General features: G+C 37.7%; 1 protein-coding gene across 14 annotated transcripts in view; it reads right to left on the reverse strand.

Moving 5' to 3' along the window:
* Positions 1–19,955, reverse strand: part of adgrl2a (adhesion G protein-coupled receptor L2a) — a 184,759-nt gene that overhangs the window by 45,922 nt on the left and 118,882 nt on the right. For 10 of the 14 annotated variants that reach the window (XM_049721435.2, XM_049721413.2, XM_049721407.2 and 7 more), the window contains exons 3-4: positions 10,857–11,070; positions 3,993–4,102 (exon numbers count right to left, since the gene is read on the reverse strand). In XM_049721435.2, the coding sequence (XP_049577392.1) occupies positions 3,993–4,102; positions 10,857–11,070 (324 nt within the window). Of the gene's footprint in view, positions 1–2,566; positions 2,627–3,992; positions 4,103–10,856; positions 11,071–19,955 lie in introns of all 14 variants that reach the window. The other 4 variants (XM_049721365.1, XM_049721376.2, XM_049721388.2 and 1 more) reach the window with 1 other exon arrangement.

A 19,955-nucleotide genomic window follows, 5' to 3' on the forward strand; every position in this document is an offset into this window, starting at 1 on the left:
TTAACTGTATCAATAAGAAGCAAATATCAAAAGGATATTATGTAACAGATTGCAAGTGCTCGATGATATTATATATTTCTCAAAAAGACTTGAAAGTCTAGGTCAGACTGGAATTATTTAGATTTTAGTTTGAAAAACAGCAATGTGACGTTACGTCTGGACATTTGACTAGTTATTATTATAATTAATCTGTCTATTGAAAAGAGGCATTGCTGTTGATGTAGCATGGATATAGTAACAGTTGGCATCATGATATTTTTAAGAATATGCTGGCCAGGATCCGTCATTATTCAGAGGAAAATAGCGGTTCATATTCAAACGAGTTTATCAAGTGCACTCCATTTTGCCTAATTTGCTAATTTGCAACTAATCAACAATTTGTTCTACAAAAAAAAAAAAAAAATACAGACTGGTCAATTAATTGATTATTATATCTGTCCCAAATAGCAATCTTTTTGATTGAGTAAAAAACAGGAATGAAAATGGTGGCATTATATGAAGAAAAAAAAAACTCAAACATTAAATTCCTCAATGTAAAATTTGCTTGTTTATAAAATATAAATTCTTCAAACTTGTGGCAGTCTGTCATTGCTTAGGAGTAACACAATTTTTTTAAATGCTCTGTATTACATTGAGAAATGTAATGTTAATCTAATTAAAATTTAATTGAAATGGAATATAATAGGAATTTTTTATCACTGCTTATTTAGTCTGACGTAGACTTGAGGATATCAACAGTTTTTTATCAACTCATATTGACAAAGGCTCTTTGCGTCAAAATATGAAGCTGTAGGGAAGTCTGCAATTCCATCACATTCTCATATTTTGACTAAAGAATAGTTTATTTTGGAAGGTGATGTATTTCTTACCCCGCACTTCATATTTTGACAATAGCAGATCATAACCAAGAACGTATATAGTGGGAAGCAATGCAAAGAAAACAACAATGACAATAAATTGTAAGAAGTCTCTTCAGCCACATCAAACTAGATTAGAAGAAAACAGTAAAATCTGCAAAGCAAAGTAGATACATGACAGGAAAGCTGACAAGGTTAGTCTGAAATATAGTGAGGAAATAACAAATCAGTGTGATCAAAAATCAGCAGATGAAAAGTGGGGCTCTGGTAGCCATGGAGATTCCCTGCGGATTGCACAAGGGAAGGGAAGACAGTGAGTTAACTTTTACTGAAGCAACAGTTAAAAACGAGGCACTCCCCTCCCACAACGAGCCCTCAACCGTTTCCACTAGCCACTGAAATAGTAAGAGTTATTTATCCATATATCAAATACAGTCACATGATCGTAAAAAAAAAAAAGAAAAAAAACTTGCTTGAGTATGAATTTAAATGTGTTAGACTATCTTTACTGAAATAATGAAAAAATGTTTCATTCATATCACTTGGCTGGTAACTCTCCATAAAATATGTGGTATTTAGCAAATGACACCAAACAATGTTTTTTAACGTTGAGCATCACAAATGTCTATACTAGTGTCACTTTTGTCATTTCAAAATTGCATGCAAAGTTCACTTCTATTAAAGATTTATCTATGTTTTAAGTGGTCTGACTCAAGCAAGTATTAGAGCCAAATGAGCGAGTGACTCAGTGCCAGGTGAAGTAAAAATGTACGGAGGCAAATGTTTCCTTGGCTGGAAGCTAATGTTGATAATGACAGCACGCCATGGGAAAAAAAACAAAAAAAACATAAAGCCAAAATGATGGAAATGTGCTGGAAAGGCCACTTGCACATAAGCAAAAAATCTTCAAATTGCTTGTGTGATCATGCAAATTTTCTATTCATGAGTCTGATTCAGTTGGTCACAAAACCAAAAACAAACATTTCCAACATTGTGCCGACCAAAATTTCATTGGAAAAAGCTTTTGAGGGACCGTTCGGTCTACATCAGAAATGAGGGCACTGTCTGCAGGCCCGTCGTTGATCAGCTTAATGGGGATTTAATATGTTGTCTTGTAAATCAACTTCTCAAGTCTTGTATCTCAGCAAATCCGAGGAACCCTAAGCCTCTGAGCCACTGTAATGTTTTAATCACAAATCTCGATATTTGGCATGTGATCTGCCTTGTCTGCAAACAGCACAAGACTGTATACTATTGGATCCCTCCTATGCCACTGTTATAGCAAATTTGACTCAGTCTAAGATCTAAATGCGGCAAGAAATACGAAAAAAAATACTAATCTAATGCAGAAAAAAAATTAACAAAAGTCTTCACCTTACTTGACAAGAAAAGGAAATGGAAAATCCAACACTATTCAACTGAGAGTGCCTTAATGTTATTTGTTCGACCTTAGAGGTTCCACTCCAATGTTTTTCAGGATTCGTTAACTGATTGAGGGAAGTCTCTCCATTGGGGGCCAATCAGAAAGACAAGTAGAAAAATGTGTGTATGTGTGTCTGTGTGTACAATACTTGGGAAACAAGGATAGGTTTGAGGAGAGCAACAAAACAATTCACATTTTACAAAACACAAGTCGGACTTGAGAGGGAAACATTGGGCTTGTGCGGGCAGGTTGTGGTGGTCACACTGGGAGTACACTAAAGACTTACCAGGGCAGTTGCGATAGGACACATTCTGTGTTCTTGCTCCTATTCTGGGTGGGCATGGACCTTTTGAGAGGCAAAAACATGGTGCTACAGACATGCACAAACTGAAACTGCTAAGAATGAAATGTCTCCTCTTTTGTTGGTTCTATTAAATACTGTAGCCCTTGGTCATCGAAGCAAGAAAGAGGCTTAAGTTAGCAGTGGGCGGAGGAGAGTGCGCCTTCGGGCAAATCCCTCTGTTTCATCTGCCTAAGGTGGCACAAGACGATCTATGTAGTAGTGAGGGTGGCGACTAACGCTAAAAATGTGAAACAGACCATTTTTTTAACAGCTTCATCCGAATTCAGCTTCCAAAAAACTCATTATTGGTTACTCTTTTTAACAACAAGCTCTTCAAGCTTTAGAGAGGTTGACCTTTAGGTTGTCAAGGTGTAGGTCACCTAATGATGTTCAACAGTGCAATGTGAATTCACACTAATGAGTATCTTAGGCAGGTATACTAACACAAATGAACAATGCTAACCTTTTAGGATAAGGAGATATTTACATTGCGGCATGTATTTCCATCATCCTTTCATATAAAAATGAATGATAGGAGGAATGAGGAGTCACCAAATATCATCTTCCCATCATTTCCCCTCCAATTATTCCAGTTCCACCTGATTGTCTGGCAATTCATGTAAATCTCTGTCGTTAATCAGGTTATAAAGGTTACTTGGGGGAATATTCTTCACAAACTGCAAATGAACATGGCAGCTCAAAGGACAAAAGGGGATTTTTAATGCAAAGGGCAATCTGAATTTTGTTTGGGATATGAATGGCAATGAATATTTTACAACTCAGGAGAAGACTAAATGCTGACAATATCTTCTCGTCGGAAAGATTATCTTGCTGACTTATGAGTGCCGCCGTTCTGCTCGCTTACATAATGGAACATCTGTTAGCATGCCTCCACACCTGTTTTATTGACGTGTATGAAGCCATCAAGGTGAGCTGCGCTTTTGCCTGACAGACTTCTCCACGCTAGAGTAATGAAACACTCTCTTGCCATTATGGAGAGTCAGCATGACTTCCTCCACCTTCCCCTCTGTTCTGCTAACTCATAACCCGGATCGTTGGACTGCTGAAAACACGGTGACCACATCAATAATACAGGCGAGTACAGAAGAGACCCAGCATGTCTTACAGGTCATGTATCATGAAAAGTTCATGGCGTGACACGGATGGAAGACGAGACAGAGGAAAAGGGCGCTGAAAGGTGTTGCAGACAAAGAGAGCAGACAATAAGGACAAGGTTGGAGCAGGAAATGGGACGATGATGTGTCACGATGTGAGAGAAACTATAAGGACAGAAGCACTGGGGTGATGGCGGGGTTGGAGGGTGACTTTTCAATTCATGAACGTGGGGTGAGAGTGGGGTTATACTTACTGTAGGGCACACACTCATACTGGACCTCCAGATACTTGTATGTCCCCGGACAGGGGTCCGGGAAGACATCTGAACCCGTAATCACGATACACTGGGTCCGATTGTTGCATCTGTGAAGACAAATATAGCAAGGATTAAGACGCAAGTTGTGCATCATAAACGATAATAGGCATAAAATGTTCTGTCACATATAGCGTGCTGCCTCTGTTCCACATATTTCTGTATTATTTTCATTTTATTGAGTAAAAGTATCTTAACAGAACCAGGTTTTAGTAGAAGTTAGTCACTTTGTGGACTATTAATTGAGTAAACATGTTTTTTTTTTTTTAAATTTGAGGTACGGAATAATCAAAACTAATTTTATATTAAATGTACTAGTATTAGAAGTGGAAATTCCCCAAAACTGAGTGGATTGAACTGGTTTTATTTATTCATTTTAAACGTATTTTCATCGGTTTAGTTAACTCAAGTGGTGTACAGTGGTTAAAGATCTGCATGTTGGCTCAAGAATGAAGTAAGTCTGGCCATCACATGACGCTGGCGTCTACTTGCCTCGAGTCAGACAGAGTGCAAGGGAGAGCAAGCTTTAGTTAAGACATCTGAGGAAATTACAAAAATAAAACGTCTTTAAACTACATTCCAGACAGTCAATAACATGGTGATTGAAAGCGTGACATTGTGTGGGACAAGATCATGTGTGTATGTCTGGTAAATAAGTGTCCAGTTTTTTGTAGCAGGGAAAATGATGATAATTGCATCAATACCCCAAGCAAGTCATCTTTGGTACTGAGGGGATGCAAAATTCTATTGACAAAGTGAACATTCCAATCAATAATTGTGTTCTGCTGATTTAGCAGGGACATAGATAACAGTTGTATCTTTCCCAGCATATCAATGAAAAGTCTATTATAGGTTGCCTTGTATTGTGTTTTCCTCCATTTTTTTTCCAAGCTGCTGCCGCATCATTGCTCTGTGTCCAAATGTTATTAATATAATATTAGGGAGTATATTGGAACAGAGGTGAGTTGGTTACAGTCAAAGGCACTGGGGATGCAGGAGAAGAGTTTTGGTTTCTCACTGAGTGCATTTTTACAGAAACTCATGAACACGTTGCGGTAAACAACCTTAAGGGCGCAAGTCGGCTTTTATTGACGGATAAAGAATGATATTTTTAGGATTTTTTAAATAAATTAAATTATGGGTTTTTGTTTTACAGCTTTTTCACACCCTCCTGTTCTTATTTCTGACAGAACATTTTTTAATGTACCTATTGTTATTCTGCAGGGAATTACAAGATATGTTATTACAGTATTTCTTTAGCCTAGGTTTGTGTATGTACATATATCCCTTTCAGTTCATTACTTTGGTACTAGATCACATCCCTAACTTTTATTATTGTTTTGTAGGGAAATGAGCAAGCGTGTTTCATGAATTCATATCATCCTCAATCTATTGAAAAAAAAAAAAGGTACGTAAAATACCACAACTCTGCTGGCACTTGCTATATAGTATACATTATATGGTCAGTTTCATGATTCTGCCTGTCCTACTCATGCATAAGCATATCATACAGGAGCAATGTGAATTACGGTGTTTATCTAGTGCATTCCAATGGGAGCAGGAAAATGCATATTTAGTTTACATTTGGCTCATGAAACAGAATGATACCAAAAATCAAAATGGTGACACTAATGAGCCTTGCCGACATTCCAGAGCTATGTGTGTTAAACAAGAGGATGGTTGGAGGTGGGTAGGAGGGGAGCTGGTGGGCGACATTTCCCATTTCTTGTGAAACAATGTTGATGTAAGTGTTGATAGGTTTCTGATGTATTGGCCTCATTTTGGAGCTGTGGAGCCAGGCGCCCTGATCTATGGGAGTGAGGGACCAAGCTTGTCTCATCTGTGGAAATCTTGGGCTTCTCCTGAGACCAATTGAATAAGGCTTAATGACTTCTTCCAGCATAGTCGTGGGCCTCCATTTGAGATCACGCATGTAATTGAAATTCTTAGCATAAAAAGTTCAGTATTTCATCCTGCCAGGGCACAGGTCTCAGAGTGCACTGGAATTAAATACATGTACAATATGATTTCTGTGAGTCTCTTTTGATCGTCTGAGGCTACATACTAATTAATAATGTGCATAATGAATAAATGGAAAGGCAGTTATTTATTTTTAATTAATAATTGGGTTTTCTTCTGGCAAAATAATACAGCTATTTAATAATGGTGAAGCTAAGAATGATGTATAGTTGGTCTTTTTTCTGCTTGCAAATTTACAGTGTGTACTTATTTGCATTCTTATAAAATAAGCCCTCAGAGACGTACTAACATGCCATTATTTTTACTCTACATTTTTATTTTAGTGTATCCCTCATTCTATTTTGCATTGACTTTTTTTTATTTCTAAAATTACTACAATATTCCTTTCATTCAACATTGTACCAATTTCTTGTTTGCATTGTCATCACCGTAGCATTATTCTTGTTTTATATAGCACAAATGTAAACATGAAATGAGAAAAGTAATCTTAAATGTGCAACTGTTAAAAAAAATCCTTTCTAAAAAATGCAACCCAAATCGGCACTTCATGGCACAATGTAATGCCGTTCATTTGATTCATCTGGTACTTCTCATGTGAGGCAGATATTTTAGATACAGATAAGACGCACTTTAATCGGTGAATCTCAGATGAGTTTCTTCCCCCTGCTCAATTTTCCATCCCTCAAAAGTCTATAATATCCTAAGATGCCATTTGGAGGTCATGAAGAAAGCAGTCATGAATAAAAATAAAAAAAAAAAGAACAACATTGCATTGCAGCAATATGAGAGAGGGTCTTAAGTGAGGGTATTATAACAGAGAAAATGGAAGAGTCAACTTCCTAGTGCTCCCGGTATGAATTTCAATCAAATTAGCGTCTGTTCAACTCAAAGTGACCTGTCTCGCTTCATTTTAACTGTAATGCTGATGAGGTTCAAGGCATAATTATCAAAGCAGAGATCTCTCTCAAGGGGCTGGCCTGTTGATTGTAGACAGGCCACTGAAAAATAAAATCATTTGTAGGAGCACAGAATGCCAGCAGTAAAAAAAAAAAAAAAAAAAAAAAAAACACACACACACAATTATTAACAGGATGCAAAATTTGTACTTGCCTAGCTTACAACCGTCAACACCAGTATATGGTCAGACTATTTTCTAAAGGGGTGACCAAATAATATTGCACCAAACAGCCAATTAGAATTTAACAATTAGCCTCCTGCTTTCAACATAGGTCTGACGTGATATCAGGCTAAGGCATTTCACAAACATGTAACTCCTGTCATGTGCTTGTGTTTATGTGCTGGGACACCTAGTTTTCATTTTTCAATATTGAGCACATAGGTGATTTATTTTATGGGTAATAGATGTTTACCCACAAAGAAACCCTGGCGAAGAAGCAGGGGCAGGTTCATGGCCTGTGGACTTGCGCACGGCTCTCTGCAATAGCCTGGCTGCATGTGGATCTTTATGAAATGTTTATCCGCTGTGCTTTAAATAAAACTCGCCGTGCATACGCGAGAGACGCTGTGCTGTCAGGCGGCAACAATGGAGCTCCTCAGAGGGCCGTGCAAGCACCACTGTCACTGATATAAATAGAGTGAACACTATCATTTTTGTTCCTCAACTGCCTTACAAAGATTGACAAGGGTAAGAAAACATTGATGATTACACCTTTGATTTGCGGTGTGACATTTCTCACCCCCTAATGTGAATGTTTTTACTTATATAACATCCCGTCATCAAAAGGCAAATGTTTCATTGTTGAATGTTTTAATTATTAATGATTTTTATGTCAACTCCAGGACGTATTGGTCTGATGAGTTTTACCTCATCTATTAGAAAGCTATCAACATTGATCATTTATGTGGATGATTCACTCCATGCAAAAACGATGACCTGCTGGCATGGCGCGTCTGGACCGTGTTACAGTGTAGTAATCAATGCTCTTGCTATTGAATACTTGCAATGAAGCTCATTAGTTAAAAACATATCAATCAATGGAAGCCACTTATTAGTATTGTATTTCATCAGATATTTTAGTGTCGACCACCAAATACCAAAAGGAGGATGGTTTTCCTAAAATATCCAGAGATATTCATAAAATATTCACAGAGTTCAGTTCCTTCTGTCTATTGTGTGGCAAGAATCTGTTTAAAAATTATTCATTTTAATACTATGCAGAACTGTCAAATGTACACATCTGTAAATTTTTTCATCTGCGGAACCATTTAGAGACACTTAAGACATCTTCCCATTTCTTATGGGAACCTTTCCTACCCTAATTGTGTTCCTCATCATTTGATTAGATGTGATTAGATTTCTCCATCATCCTTGTACTGGGGTTGTTATAAAAAGTTGGAGGGCAAGATCTTTCAAAAGAACCAGTGGGATTTAATAAAGACTTGCCTTTAGGCTTTGTTCACACTAATCAGGTTTGGTTCACTTTGAAATAAACTCCAGTGTGATTGCTCTGGCAGTGCGGTTCATTTGGTCAAATGTGAAAGTGATCTTATGAACCCAGGTGGGAAGCATGGAAATGAACTCTTGTCCATAGGTGAACAAAAAACAAACAAACAAACATGTAATTCAAAACACCATTAAATAATGTTTTAAATGTTTAGGGTTTTATCTAAGGTTTATCTCCTATCCGGGTACCAGCAATCAGAAAAAAAAATAATTGAAAATGGGGTGAGCACTCTCCTCAGTTCAAGGCATTAATATATTCATGCAAACAATGGAAACAGCTCATTCACTGTTGTGGTATAAAACGCAACTCTTGCTAATGGACAAGTCCACAGGACTGACGGGGAGATAAAACAAAATTCGTAATCTTGCCAGACGTGTCAAGCTTCCGCAACAGAAATTTTAGATTTTTATTTTATTTTTTAAGATAATGTGATATTCAATAATGGACGTGTGGTAATGCATGTAGTCTGCATGTGACAAAAGTATGAACGGGAAATGATGAGCATAAGCAGCACTGTCGAAGTTTCCTCATTAATAAAGCAAGGAAAATAAATTGGACTTTTACTCACAAACATGGCCAATAAATCATCAGTGGCATCAGAAATAATTATTTTTGAATTACTCACCTACATTTTTTTAAAATATTGAACCAATAAATATAAAAATATTTTAATAACAATAATCAGATGTAATGCTCAAAGTAAGACGCTTCTTTGCACATTTTCATATCGCCATATTAATTATATCAAATGGTACCCTCATGCAGCATGTCCAGATTATCAGCCACTCGAGTCCACTAATTGCTTGCAGGTGAATGTTCTAATTGAGCCGCAGCAGTCCTAAGGCTATTTTCATTAAATCATTGTGCTCATGAATGCAATATGCCGACCAATATGAGCGCCAAAATGATTTATCAAATATGACCAAGTCTCATTCCAGTTCTCCTCACTTTCCAAACACGTGGAAACGTGAACAAAGATTTCCACATGGGTGCAAATGTTCTGTTGATTATGCTTGACATTTTAGGTTATATGGCGATCAACTAATAAATCATAATTGAGTTGTGGCTTGTTGCGATATCATGAATTGTTTAAATAATAGTAAAGGTTTTGCACTGCTTTTAGATATCAAATGTTGGTTTACAAAAAAATAAATAAAAATCTAATGAATAATAGTATGAAACCAGACTTGTCAGTGATGAAATATCTTGCAAAACCTCAAGAAATGTGATATTGGTAGAATTTTTGTTACTCATTTTTGGGCAATAATTTGGAGTTCTCTGAACTTCATTTCTGGAGTTTTCAAACAGAGAGTAAACACTGCAATTCTGCAGTGGGACTTAAACACTGAAAATAACTAACATTACTAAGGCCTCTGGCACTCTCAGAAAGTGCATACAACCTGATCCTTCTTTTAAAGATACAGGCCAAAAATATTTCACCAACGCTGTTCCACTTTTGTTTCACAGGCAGCTCCTGCTGGGCAGCATTTGTGCTTCAGTTTGTTTTTTTTCTTGTCCAAGTGAGGTTGAGCTTTCCGTAATGCGCAGGGGCAAAAGGAGGGAGACAATCCTCTTTCAAGACAGACAACATAAGTCAGCTATCTGACTTCATCAAACAGGACTTGACAATAAGCCTCGTGCATACAAGAGCTCTGCTGTTTTGTGTCTTCATTTCCCAAAGCAGCTGACCAAAGTTGCTGACGTTCTTCTACCATCCGGTATCTCTCAGTGGCATTCAAAGGTCATCTATCCATTGCACTTTGCCTCTAACGGCATCCAAGTGTGACAACTGCTCTCATGTTTAAGGGCTCACATTAACAGCAATGGCAATGGAACCCAACAGGAGTTGCATGTGAACATACATGTATACCACACACACACTAAATCATCTGCTTTGCACGTAAGCGATATGGAGAACCAAGCCAAACCACCAGTTGGAGTTAGGTCCACAATCTGTGTTGTATAAAAGCTAAATCTCAAAATTATTATTCATTACATATTAAAACATTAAATGTAATGTGACCCCTGATGTACATATATTGCAGATGTTACTATAGAATTGTAAAATGTTTCTTGTGTTCTTGCAGATGGGATAGCGCTGCCTGTTTTTTTTTTTTTTTTCTCCCGCTCTACAGCTAAACTGAGTCAGTCTATTTTTGATGGAGTCAATCAATCGGACAGCAACCGTGTTAAAGATTTTCCTCCTGAGGCAAGAGAAGCAGAGGGATTTAAAAAAAAAAAAAAAAACACATACAAGGGGCAAAGCATAAAACCTAAACAGTTGACAGCAATCCAGAGTGTGTTGCTCTGAGCAACCCACGCAAACTGCAACTTCTACAACTATAAGGTTCAAGTTTACCTCTGTGACATGATCTTGTATGCTTCTGGAAGATAGCAGTTGATGTTTTCCATTTGGAAAGGGTCGGCATCGCAGATCTTGTCATCTGTCCGTCCATAGTTGGCGCTTTCGATCGTTATGACATCACTTCCTGGACAGCGCAGATCGATGGGGTAACCCTCACAAGATAGCTCTCTTCGTACTAAGCCAAATGGCAGGGCAGCCCGACTGAACCCTGAGGGAGTGGAAAGAGAGCTTTATCAGTGAGAATCAATGCGGAGTGGGTCGACATTGAGAAACACCATACAATATGTAAGACAGATGTGAACAAGGAAAAAACATCTTTGCACTATTTCTTCTTTATAAAAATGAGTAAAAACAAATTAAATCCACTGTATGCAATTTAATTTACTTTGTTGGTAGGAGTATCACCAGCAGCACTAATGGTGTTTGAGTATGGGTGGGAAAAAATCCAAATCAATAACAAGCCATAAAAAGCCCATCTCAAAGATAATATAAAGAAGTAAAGTTCCGAATTGAGAATATTTTTGGTTACGCATGGCGCACCATGTCGTCAAGTATTACAGCACATTGATATAAAGCTTAACCAAATCACCAGCTGCTCCTCTGTACAAAACCACAAGCAGCACTGAATCATAATATCCCATTTTGAGCATCTGTTACCTTTTTTTTTCCCTTTAAATGCCAGTGTGCTAGCTATATTCCAGAGCTGCAGGCTCTCTAATGAGGTTTTTGTGGCTGGGTTGCATGCACTTGTTTTGCTGTATTTCATTGGCACCGGTACAAATGAGACCAATCCATACTTGCATTTGCTTGTGTTTACAAAGCACTTTTTTTTTGCAACAGCAGTTGCCTTAACTACTGACTTCAGGCCTACTAAAACTACTTGGAATGGCTCACTTTATTTTACCCTAGTGGCTACTTCATCAATTAAGTACAAATACAATTATCTTTGTCTGATTAAATGCTATGTTACAATGGGAGGGGGATTAAGTTGTTGAATTGTGGCCCTAACCTGAAAATGCTACCGTGGTATTTTATAAAAGAAGATAAATGTCACTTTCTATAGCCTGATCCTCCATTTGTGTACCAATCAGGTGAAAGCTCTTCTTCTAAAGGTGCTTAGTGTAGAGTAGAGCTTAGAGTAAACAAAGGGTATATTTGTATGGCGGGGGGCAGCTGCCATAGCCGAGCTAACCTCTTCATTTGTTTAGGGGCATCTAATCAAGGAAGGATATTTTCTTCCTCTCCTGGCTATCTCTAAGGGAAATCTTGTGTAAAGTGACCAAAAGAAATGAAACATTGATGTATATTTATTTTTGTAATCTTTTCTCGCTGGAGTCAAACAACGCTTTCAGGTGCTAAACAATTTATCGGTGTACATGTTGGCTCATGACAAACATCTCGTGTGACGGGTGGTAAAAAAAAAAGAAGACATGCCAGGTTAGGAACAGCTGTCGACATCCAGTTTTGACTTCATGCCAGCGTGGTTAAAAGCAAACAGCGTAATGTGTAAAAGCAATGTACATCAGACGATGCCACACCTTACACCAACACTAAACTAAACGATGTCATCATGTCCGATGCTTACTGCAGCATAACCCTAAGAGCTTGACTTCATTTTTTTTTTTTTCCCTGAAAATTCTGCTCCCAGTATGGGTGTACTTTCCACTTTCCCTCAAATTCTTCTCTTTGTGGTCATTCAGTGCAAGTGATTAAGGCTCTTTTACCATGTGCAGGAACCTTTGAGTTTGATCTCCAGCTTGGCGGCCAAACCCACTTGTGCTCAGTGTGAGGCGATAGCTGTTAAAATACTTAAATCACTCGAGGGCCTTTGAAAACTCTCTTTCTGGTTTTATTATTCCAAACTAATGTAATCGTCATACTAAAGTAGGAAAGCAGACTGCAGCTATACACTGACACCTATGAACACTAAACTAGTCACACTCGTGTATTTCGGGAATGATGATGTATTTCCAACCACGCAGATGACAAGCCCTGTAATAATGCTTGATTATTGAGTCAAAATCCAGACATTGGAAGAATTGGTATGTCCCCGAAATGCACTTAATTCTTCAGCTGTCTCAGTGCATTATTGTCCAAAAGCTGCTCTCCATTGATTAGATCCATTGCTGTACTACTTTCCCAGAATACTGTGTGGACCAGGAACTCAACAGGACAGTGAACACAACACAGAGCAATTTCGATCAAAGCTGTAACCATTCATAGAATAAATACATAACTAGTATTGTATAATGCCTGTTTAACCACAAGATTGACATGATAGCTGCAATAAGTGATGTCACATTTCAATTTATATTTATTAAGTTTAGGCAGATTTGCCTCTGCAGCTTATAATGTTTTTTTTATGATGGTGGTAGTTTAAGACTTGGAATTAATGATTTATTTCCCATTATTCACATTGTTTCAATTTCCAAACAAACCCGTCCAAAAGCAAGATTTTGGTCGACTGTGGTTGTATGATTCCTAACTACTGTAGTGGTCTTGCACATCTTATTGTAGAACAGCGTTTGCGTTTACACATCTGCAATTCACATCTCTGTTTTATACACAGAAAATAACTAAGACAGCACAGCACCATCAATCTAGAACTGGCATATTCATGAATCGCAATTACAACAGGATAATTTGATCACTGTGTGTGATCACACTAAATCCAACCTAAATCCAACACTTACTGTGTCATTTAATCAAATAATTTTAGAATGCAAATGAGCCATACAAGCAAGACTTATTTTACACATGGAATCATAAACAATTTTATTGAGGCCAAATAGTGCACAGTAGTTAGTCCCAAGTTTCTGTTACTAATAGTAAACACTCTATACTGTACATCTTAAACATGTTAATGATTATTGTTTCAAGACTGCAAGCAGAAATGTTGACAAATCGATTAGTCAAATCTAATTATATGCATCTATTAAACCGCAAAAACCTAATGCATATTCAGGAGCATATTAGGTAGAAAGCACAGTGCTGTGACCATGGCAACATGGTGCAGCAGAGAGATAACCGACCAGATCCTTATCGTGGTTTTGTCGACATGCTTCCTAATCAAGTATTCTGGTCAATTCATCCATCCCAGCACTTGAAAAGCATTTCAGCTTCTCTCAGTCAGACAGAGATAGGTGACACATTTAAGTAAGAGAAAACACTGCAGATACTACATGTAAGACAACCATAATAGATACAATGTGCCTTTACTGGGACAATTTTTTCTCCTTCCTTTCTCATACTGGTAACTTTACTAGAAATCCACAATTCATATTCTCTAGTGTGGAGACATGTCATTGTCATAAGTCATAAAAGTCATAAAAAACAACTTATTTGAAAATATTTTGTGGCAGGAAGGGGAACTTTCCTTAATTTGTTAGCAAACATGTATGAATCAATCATCTATAAAGATGAACAGTTTAATATGATCTCATTGGTGAAAGTCTGCTCTTCTAAGTACCGTTGTAGTTTACAATTTGACAACTCAACCTTTAGACATTTGCTTATTGCGCATGTTGTTATAACATGCTGGTAATTGACTCTGATTGGTGCAACGGACATTTTTGTCCATGGGTTATAGCACTTTATTGCACCAATGAGGAACCTCAATTTAAAGCTTCCTAAACTGGCATTTATTGCCGTGCGTGACCTTTGCAATGACATCAGGCCAATATGGAATAGGCGGCTGAGGAACTGTGAGAATGTCCCATATGGAAGACAAAACCATTATATGCACAGTCTCTTTAGTGCTATAATATAATAATGTTTTTTTTTTTTTTTTTTTAATGCAGATGGGGCAAATCAATTGCAAAGTGACCATCTGGTACTATTTGAGTGTCACTGAAGCGGGGGTAATGAGCAAAGTACCTTCGCACTTCATAGGAATAGGGAGTTATTAGGGTCTTCATCAGTCATGTAGAAACTTTAAACCTTGTACTTACATAGAGCAAGTCATTAAAATTGCACATACCAAGGGCATTCAGAACATACTGGAGATTTAACAAAACAATTAGTTTACATGAGAATAATTTGGAGCCTGGAAACACAGACATCTGAAAATGGATCTTCACAAAAGTTTTGGAAAACAATGTAAGTGTATCAAGTGCTTAAAACAGTCATGTACGAATTAAAGGAAAACACATACATGCCATTATTCAGGGTGGTGAGTGTGCTAATTAAAACAAAAAAAAAATTGACCATGCACAGTTCTAATAGTTATTATATACACAATAAAAAAAATTAATGCGAAACAAGCAACGCCAAAGTGTATTCAAAAAGTTGTGCCCAGCAAAAGTCGTAGTTCACTCGACTGAGCACAGTTGCTTGACATGCATAGTACAATCATCTTTTAGAAATATCTTAATTTCTCAAAAATGTAAAAAGAAAAGAAAATCCCAATTGTACTTCTTGATGTTCACAAACATACCTGAAACAGCACACGCAAAAACTATCTGCGACTATTCAGCCTTTTATTTAGTCTTACTTGCACCCAGTAAAGGTTTTCTTATTAAAATGACCCTTTGTAACTTGAGTAACCCATGCTTCCAGACAGAGTCCGGGGTTTAAGGCTGATCAAAAGGCCTATTCAGCCCTTTACCCTTGCCGCCGTTACTGTGGCCAGAGCACAAAGGTCCTCAGATTATTTTGATGGGAAACCAGATAATTTTTTCGTCGTGAGTGTGACACAGACGCTCCTGCTGCTTGTCGTCTACTGTTAGCGTAAATCTTTGATTTCCCTTCTGGTGAGGGCAAAACAGCTGCTTTTAAAAGAACTGTCTTTGGCCAGCTATTATTTGGTACACTCGAATCTACAAGGTCTCTTGGATTTGAGGTGAAAGAATAATGTGGCCCACAGCATTAGTGAGGCAACTACAGGAAACACAGCTTGAGTCCTCCAAGTTCTGCCCCCCCCAGGCCTTTCTCGATGGTACAAGTAAAGGACAACCACTTGGGAAAAGAAACCTTAAAGTTAAGACTCTTCCCACAGAGCTGACTCTATAATCCACAGATATCCTTTACAACAACAGAAGTTAGGTCTACCCAGGGGTGAAGGAACAAAATATTTCATACATCCCGCAAACAGCAGGATATGAGGTGGGCTGCATTCCCTATTGTAGAAAATAAATTGTTACTTTAATGTGAAACGTATTCTCTTAACATTCCTTTTGGGCTGTTTATTGTGTGGCGAATGAAGGACAAGCACTACTTACACTGGTAGTGTTTGTTCCAACTTATTCATTATTCACTTTAGTAGTGCCATACTCGCCAGTTTCGAAAGATTTTGTTTGTCCATTTGAGACAGATGAGCTATGACATTTCTTTTCCATTGATATCCACATAATATGACACATTTTGCTGCATTTCTCTAAGACAGAAACTATGACATTTTCTGGATTGGTTGGTAGAGTTTAATTGTATACTGTACGGCAAATGTATACTGGAAATATAAAATATATAAATATAAATCAAACACAGATGTGGTACACCAACTTCTCTTAAAAAAAAGTCTCATAATAATGGTTGTGGTCATCATAAAAAAACAAAACAAACAGAGAAACAACAGAAACACAAAAACTAATGGATATGTTGGCTCTCACACTTTGAAGTCTTCTTACCAAAATTGTTTGCAGAACAAAATGTTTTGTGCCAGCATAGTCTCTTGAAAAACATGAGTCAATAAAGCAATTGAAAATCTGAGTTAAGTGGTATTTTTTTGTCTTTCATTGGCTGTTATACTTGTGCAGGGTTGTTGTGAGCCCTAATTCACATATAATGTGTGAATTTTGATTATAGTAGGAAAGGTGTGTGGGGGGGGTACTTGCAAAGATAGCGAGAGAAAAACATGATTATAGTGGATAGTAGAAGACAACGAGGCAAAGAGCAGCAAGGAAACAAGTGTTTGAAGCTCATTTGTATTCCCCACCAACCAAGTCTCTCCAGTTCATTTACATTTCTGCTACTTCCATAGCAACAGCAGGGGGGCTATCAAGAGCATCTTTGATATAGGTACATGACGGTGAAATAGATGCTGTCATTTCTCTGCCAGGACACACTTTGGGTGTTAAGGTGGGCTTCTTTACCAAAAAAATGAACCCTGGTGGGTACTTCTTACCAACCACTTCCACTTCTACGTTAAGCACTTTAGGGCACAAAAGCCTATGTGATTCTGAATCTAGCCCTGTTTTAAGTAGAAAATGATCTTATGTAGGTCCTTCACAGGGACATTAGGGTTTGTCTCGTCTTTGTTTCCAGACAAAAAAAATGTCGTAACTGGCTACTTCATTAATCCGAGAGGAAATTATGTCTTTTTAGCAGTAGAGATGAAATGCAATGAAAATACACAGCCCGGTGAAGCACCATGTAAACTTGTATGTAAATCAACCTTTAGGCCTAATTAAACTCAATGGGGCTCATCAAGGTCATAAATCCCCCCCTTTTTTTCATAATGCATTATTGACTTCCCATCATCAGCACATGTCGGCTGGCTGCACTCTCACAAGCATACACTGTCATCTCACCCTAATATCGGATCGCCCTGAGGCCAGCCAGTGTGTGTGTGTGTGCGCGCGCGTGTGTTTGCGTGAGTGAGTGCTTTTTAGGCCATAAAAAAGACAAGGACATGTTCTTGTAATGAAATAGCTGCAATGACCATCAAATATGTTGCTATGTGCCATGATCCTTGGCGAAGATGGCCAACCAGTATGTTTTAGTGATAATTTTGCACTTTTTTGTGTGTGCACCTTGAGCCATGTTGTGGTGACCTTACCAGAAATAGCAGTGTCCCTGTATAGTCATCATATAGTAAGTTTCGATGATTTATATTGTCTGTATTATTTAAGACTTTAAGAAAATAATACTTCTGTTGAGTTACTTTTTGCACGTCCCCTGTCAAGAAAATATAAAATGGGACAATTGTTTATTTATATATATTTTTAGATTGTAGTTGTGAAGTGAACCAATGGGTCATTGTTAAGGATTAAAGTGTTTCTTCAAAGTTTACCGGTGAGAGCAGCCACTTTTGACCGCATTAAGCTGCTTTATTATTAACAATATTTCACCTCATATTAAAAGTTTAAATGTGATAAGGATGTCAGCCATATTTTCTTTGAAAGACTTTTCAAATTAGATTTGGGATGTGTTTGCCAGCTCACTGCCATTGTTTCCATTCCAAATGATGAAAAAAAATAGAGTCATATACGCCGAGCGGCTCTGACTCGGTTCGCTCTCTGCTCCAATGAAGCGTTTGATGCTCCCTGATTCAATAAGGAAACATTTCCCAGTGGGTCACACACACAAATGAGCGAGGTCCATCTGCTTGGTTTGCATTCCCCAAGTGCACTACCTCAAGTAGGACCTCCTTAGATGAGACTCCACTCTCATGTGTATGCATTTGTTCAGCTAGTGTTTCGACTGACCCCCACTTGCCATTGAAGTCTGCTGACCAGCCCACTGAGGACGCCACTGTTACCACACCTAATTCAACTTTCTTTCAGTCTAGAGTGCAGAATTGCTGCCATCTTCTTAGGACATATTGTGATACTGAAAATTCAAATTCATTGAGTTTTTGGACTTTTGTGTAATGATCAGACAAGTGATGAATGATCACAGTCACAATGAGTAGACGTCTCTAAACACATGGACATGACATGGAGTGAGAAATTGACAAATTATGGTCTATGTCCAGTCTACAAAGAAATTCTCTGTTTGAGAGAGTTAAGATTTGCAGTATGTGCGAAAGGAGATTAAGCCTTCTCATTCCTATTCACAGTCTTGCAACTGTTTCCTGCCATCACGCTGTCACGTCTTCTGGTTATGGTTCATTCAAACTGGTTTCTGGATTTTGAAGGTGTTATGTAAACCATATGTGATCATTAAAAATTAAGATAAAGCAACAACAAGAAACAACATTCCCACCACACTGAGATAGTATTAGTATGGACATTTATCTCAGTTAATTAAAGATGACTGACTCTATTAGTATTGATTTGTAATGTTACCACATGGGAAACCTTGGATTGCTGTTTTCTTCAGGCAATAGTTTACTTAAGGGGCTTAAGCAAAGAGAGCCAAGCCCTTGACATATGGACACACTTAGAGGTCATAATGACTCACAAGGTCAAATGCTGAGTCACACTGGGGGTCAAGACGTAGTGATCTGTCAGGGGACAAATGGTCTGGGCTGACAAGTTAAAGCTGACAGCAACCAAACTAGAAATTCACGACCTCTTTGAGTAAATGGTGACTTTTGAAAATGGGATAATGAGCTAAAATAACTTCGCTTTCCCTGGCAGCCTACGGTCACTTGGATTGAGACTAATGTTAACGTGTTCATATGTAATCACAACTGGTAATAATATTTGCATACATTTGCACGATATATTATTTTGTAATAATTGAATGCATTTGATCAACTGTGTCACAATTGGAAGCAATTGAGGTAAAAGTTGATCCAACTACTTACCGTAGATTCAACCGGCAGAGGTTCTTTTGAACTAGTTTGCTGTCTAAAGGAGGAAACATGACAGGTATGGGACGATGAACTCCATCGCTGCAGACTTATCCTCTTGAACTACTACTTCTAGCAGTATCAATCTGCTGAGTGACACTGGCATCCAAATTGGAGCTCAGAGCATTTAAAACAAGACTCTCAGATCCAATTACAAACACTTACAATATATATATATAGATATATAGATATATAGATATATATGTATATATAGTATTAATGCGACATTCATTTTCTCCTGAGTCAGTTGTGCCCATTTATATCATATGGCAAGGAAATTACTCAATAATCTTCATAAATGGCAACTCAGACTTCCTCTGAAAGGCATTGGACCTAAATCCTTTGTATTTACGACCACGTTTCTAACAACCCTCGTTTACAGGAGCCTCAACTGGATTTATAGCCGTTCTAAATCAGTACAAAGGAAAGCAAAAGGACAAAGAGGACACTTGTAAATGCAAGCAGTGATATCTTGCATTTAAATCAGAAAAAAACAGTAAAATATGCATCTTTCGGTTCTATTTTGTTCTTTTAACACTACACAAAATAGATTGCACTTTCACATACTGAGATCAAAA

The sequence above is a fragment of the Syngnathus scovelli genome, chromosome 10 (genome assembly GCF_024217435.2).
Source record: "Syngnathus scovelli strain Florida chromosome 10, RoL_Ssco_1.2, whole genome shotgun sequence".
Taxonomy (NCBI): Eukaryota; Metazoa; Chordata; class Actinopteri; order Syngnathiformes; family Syngnathidae; genus Syngnathus; species Syngnathus scovelli.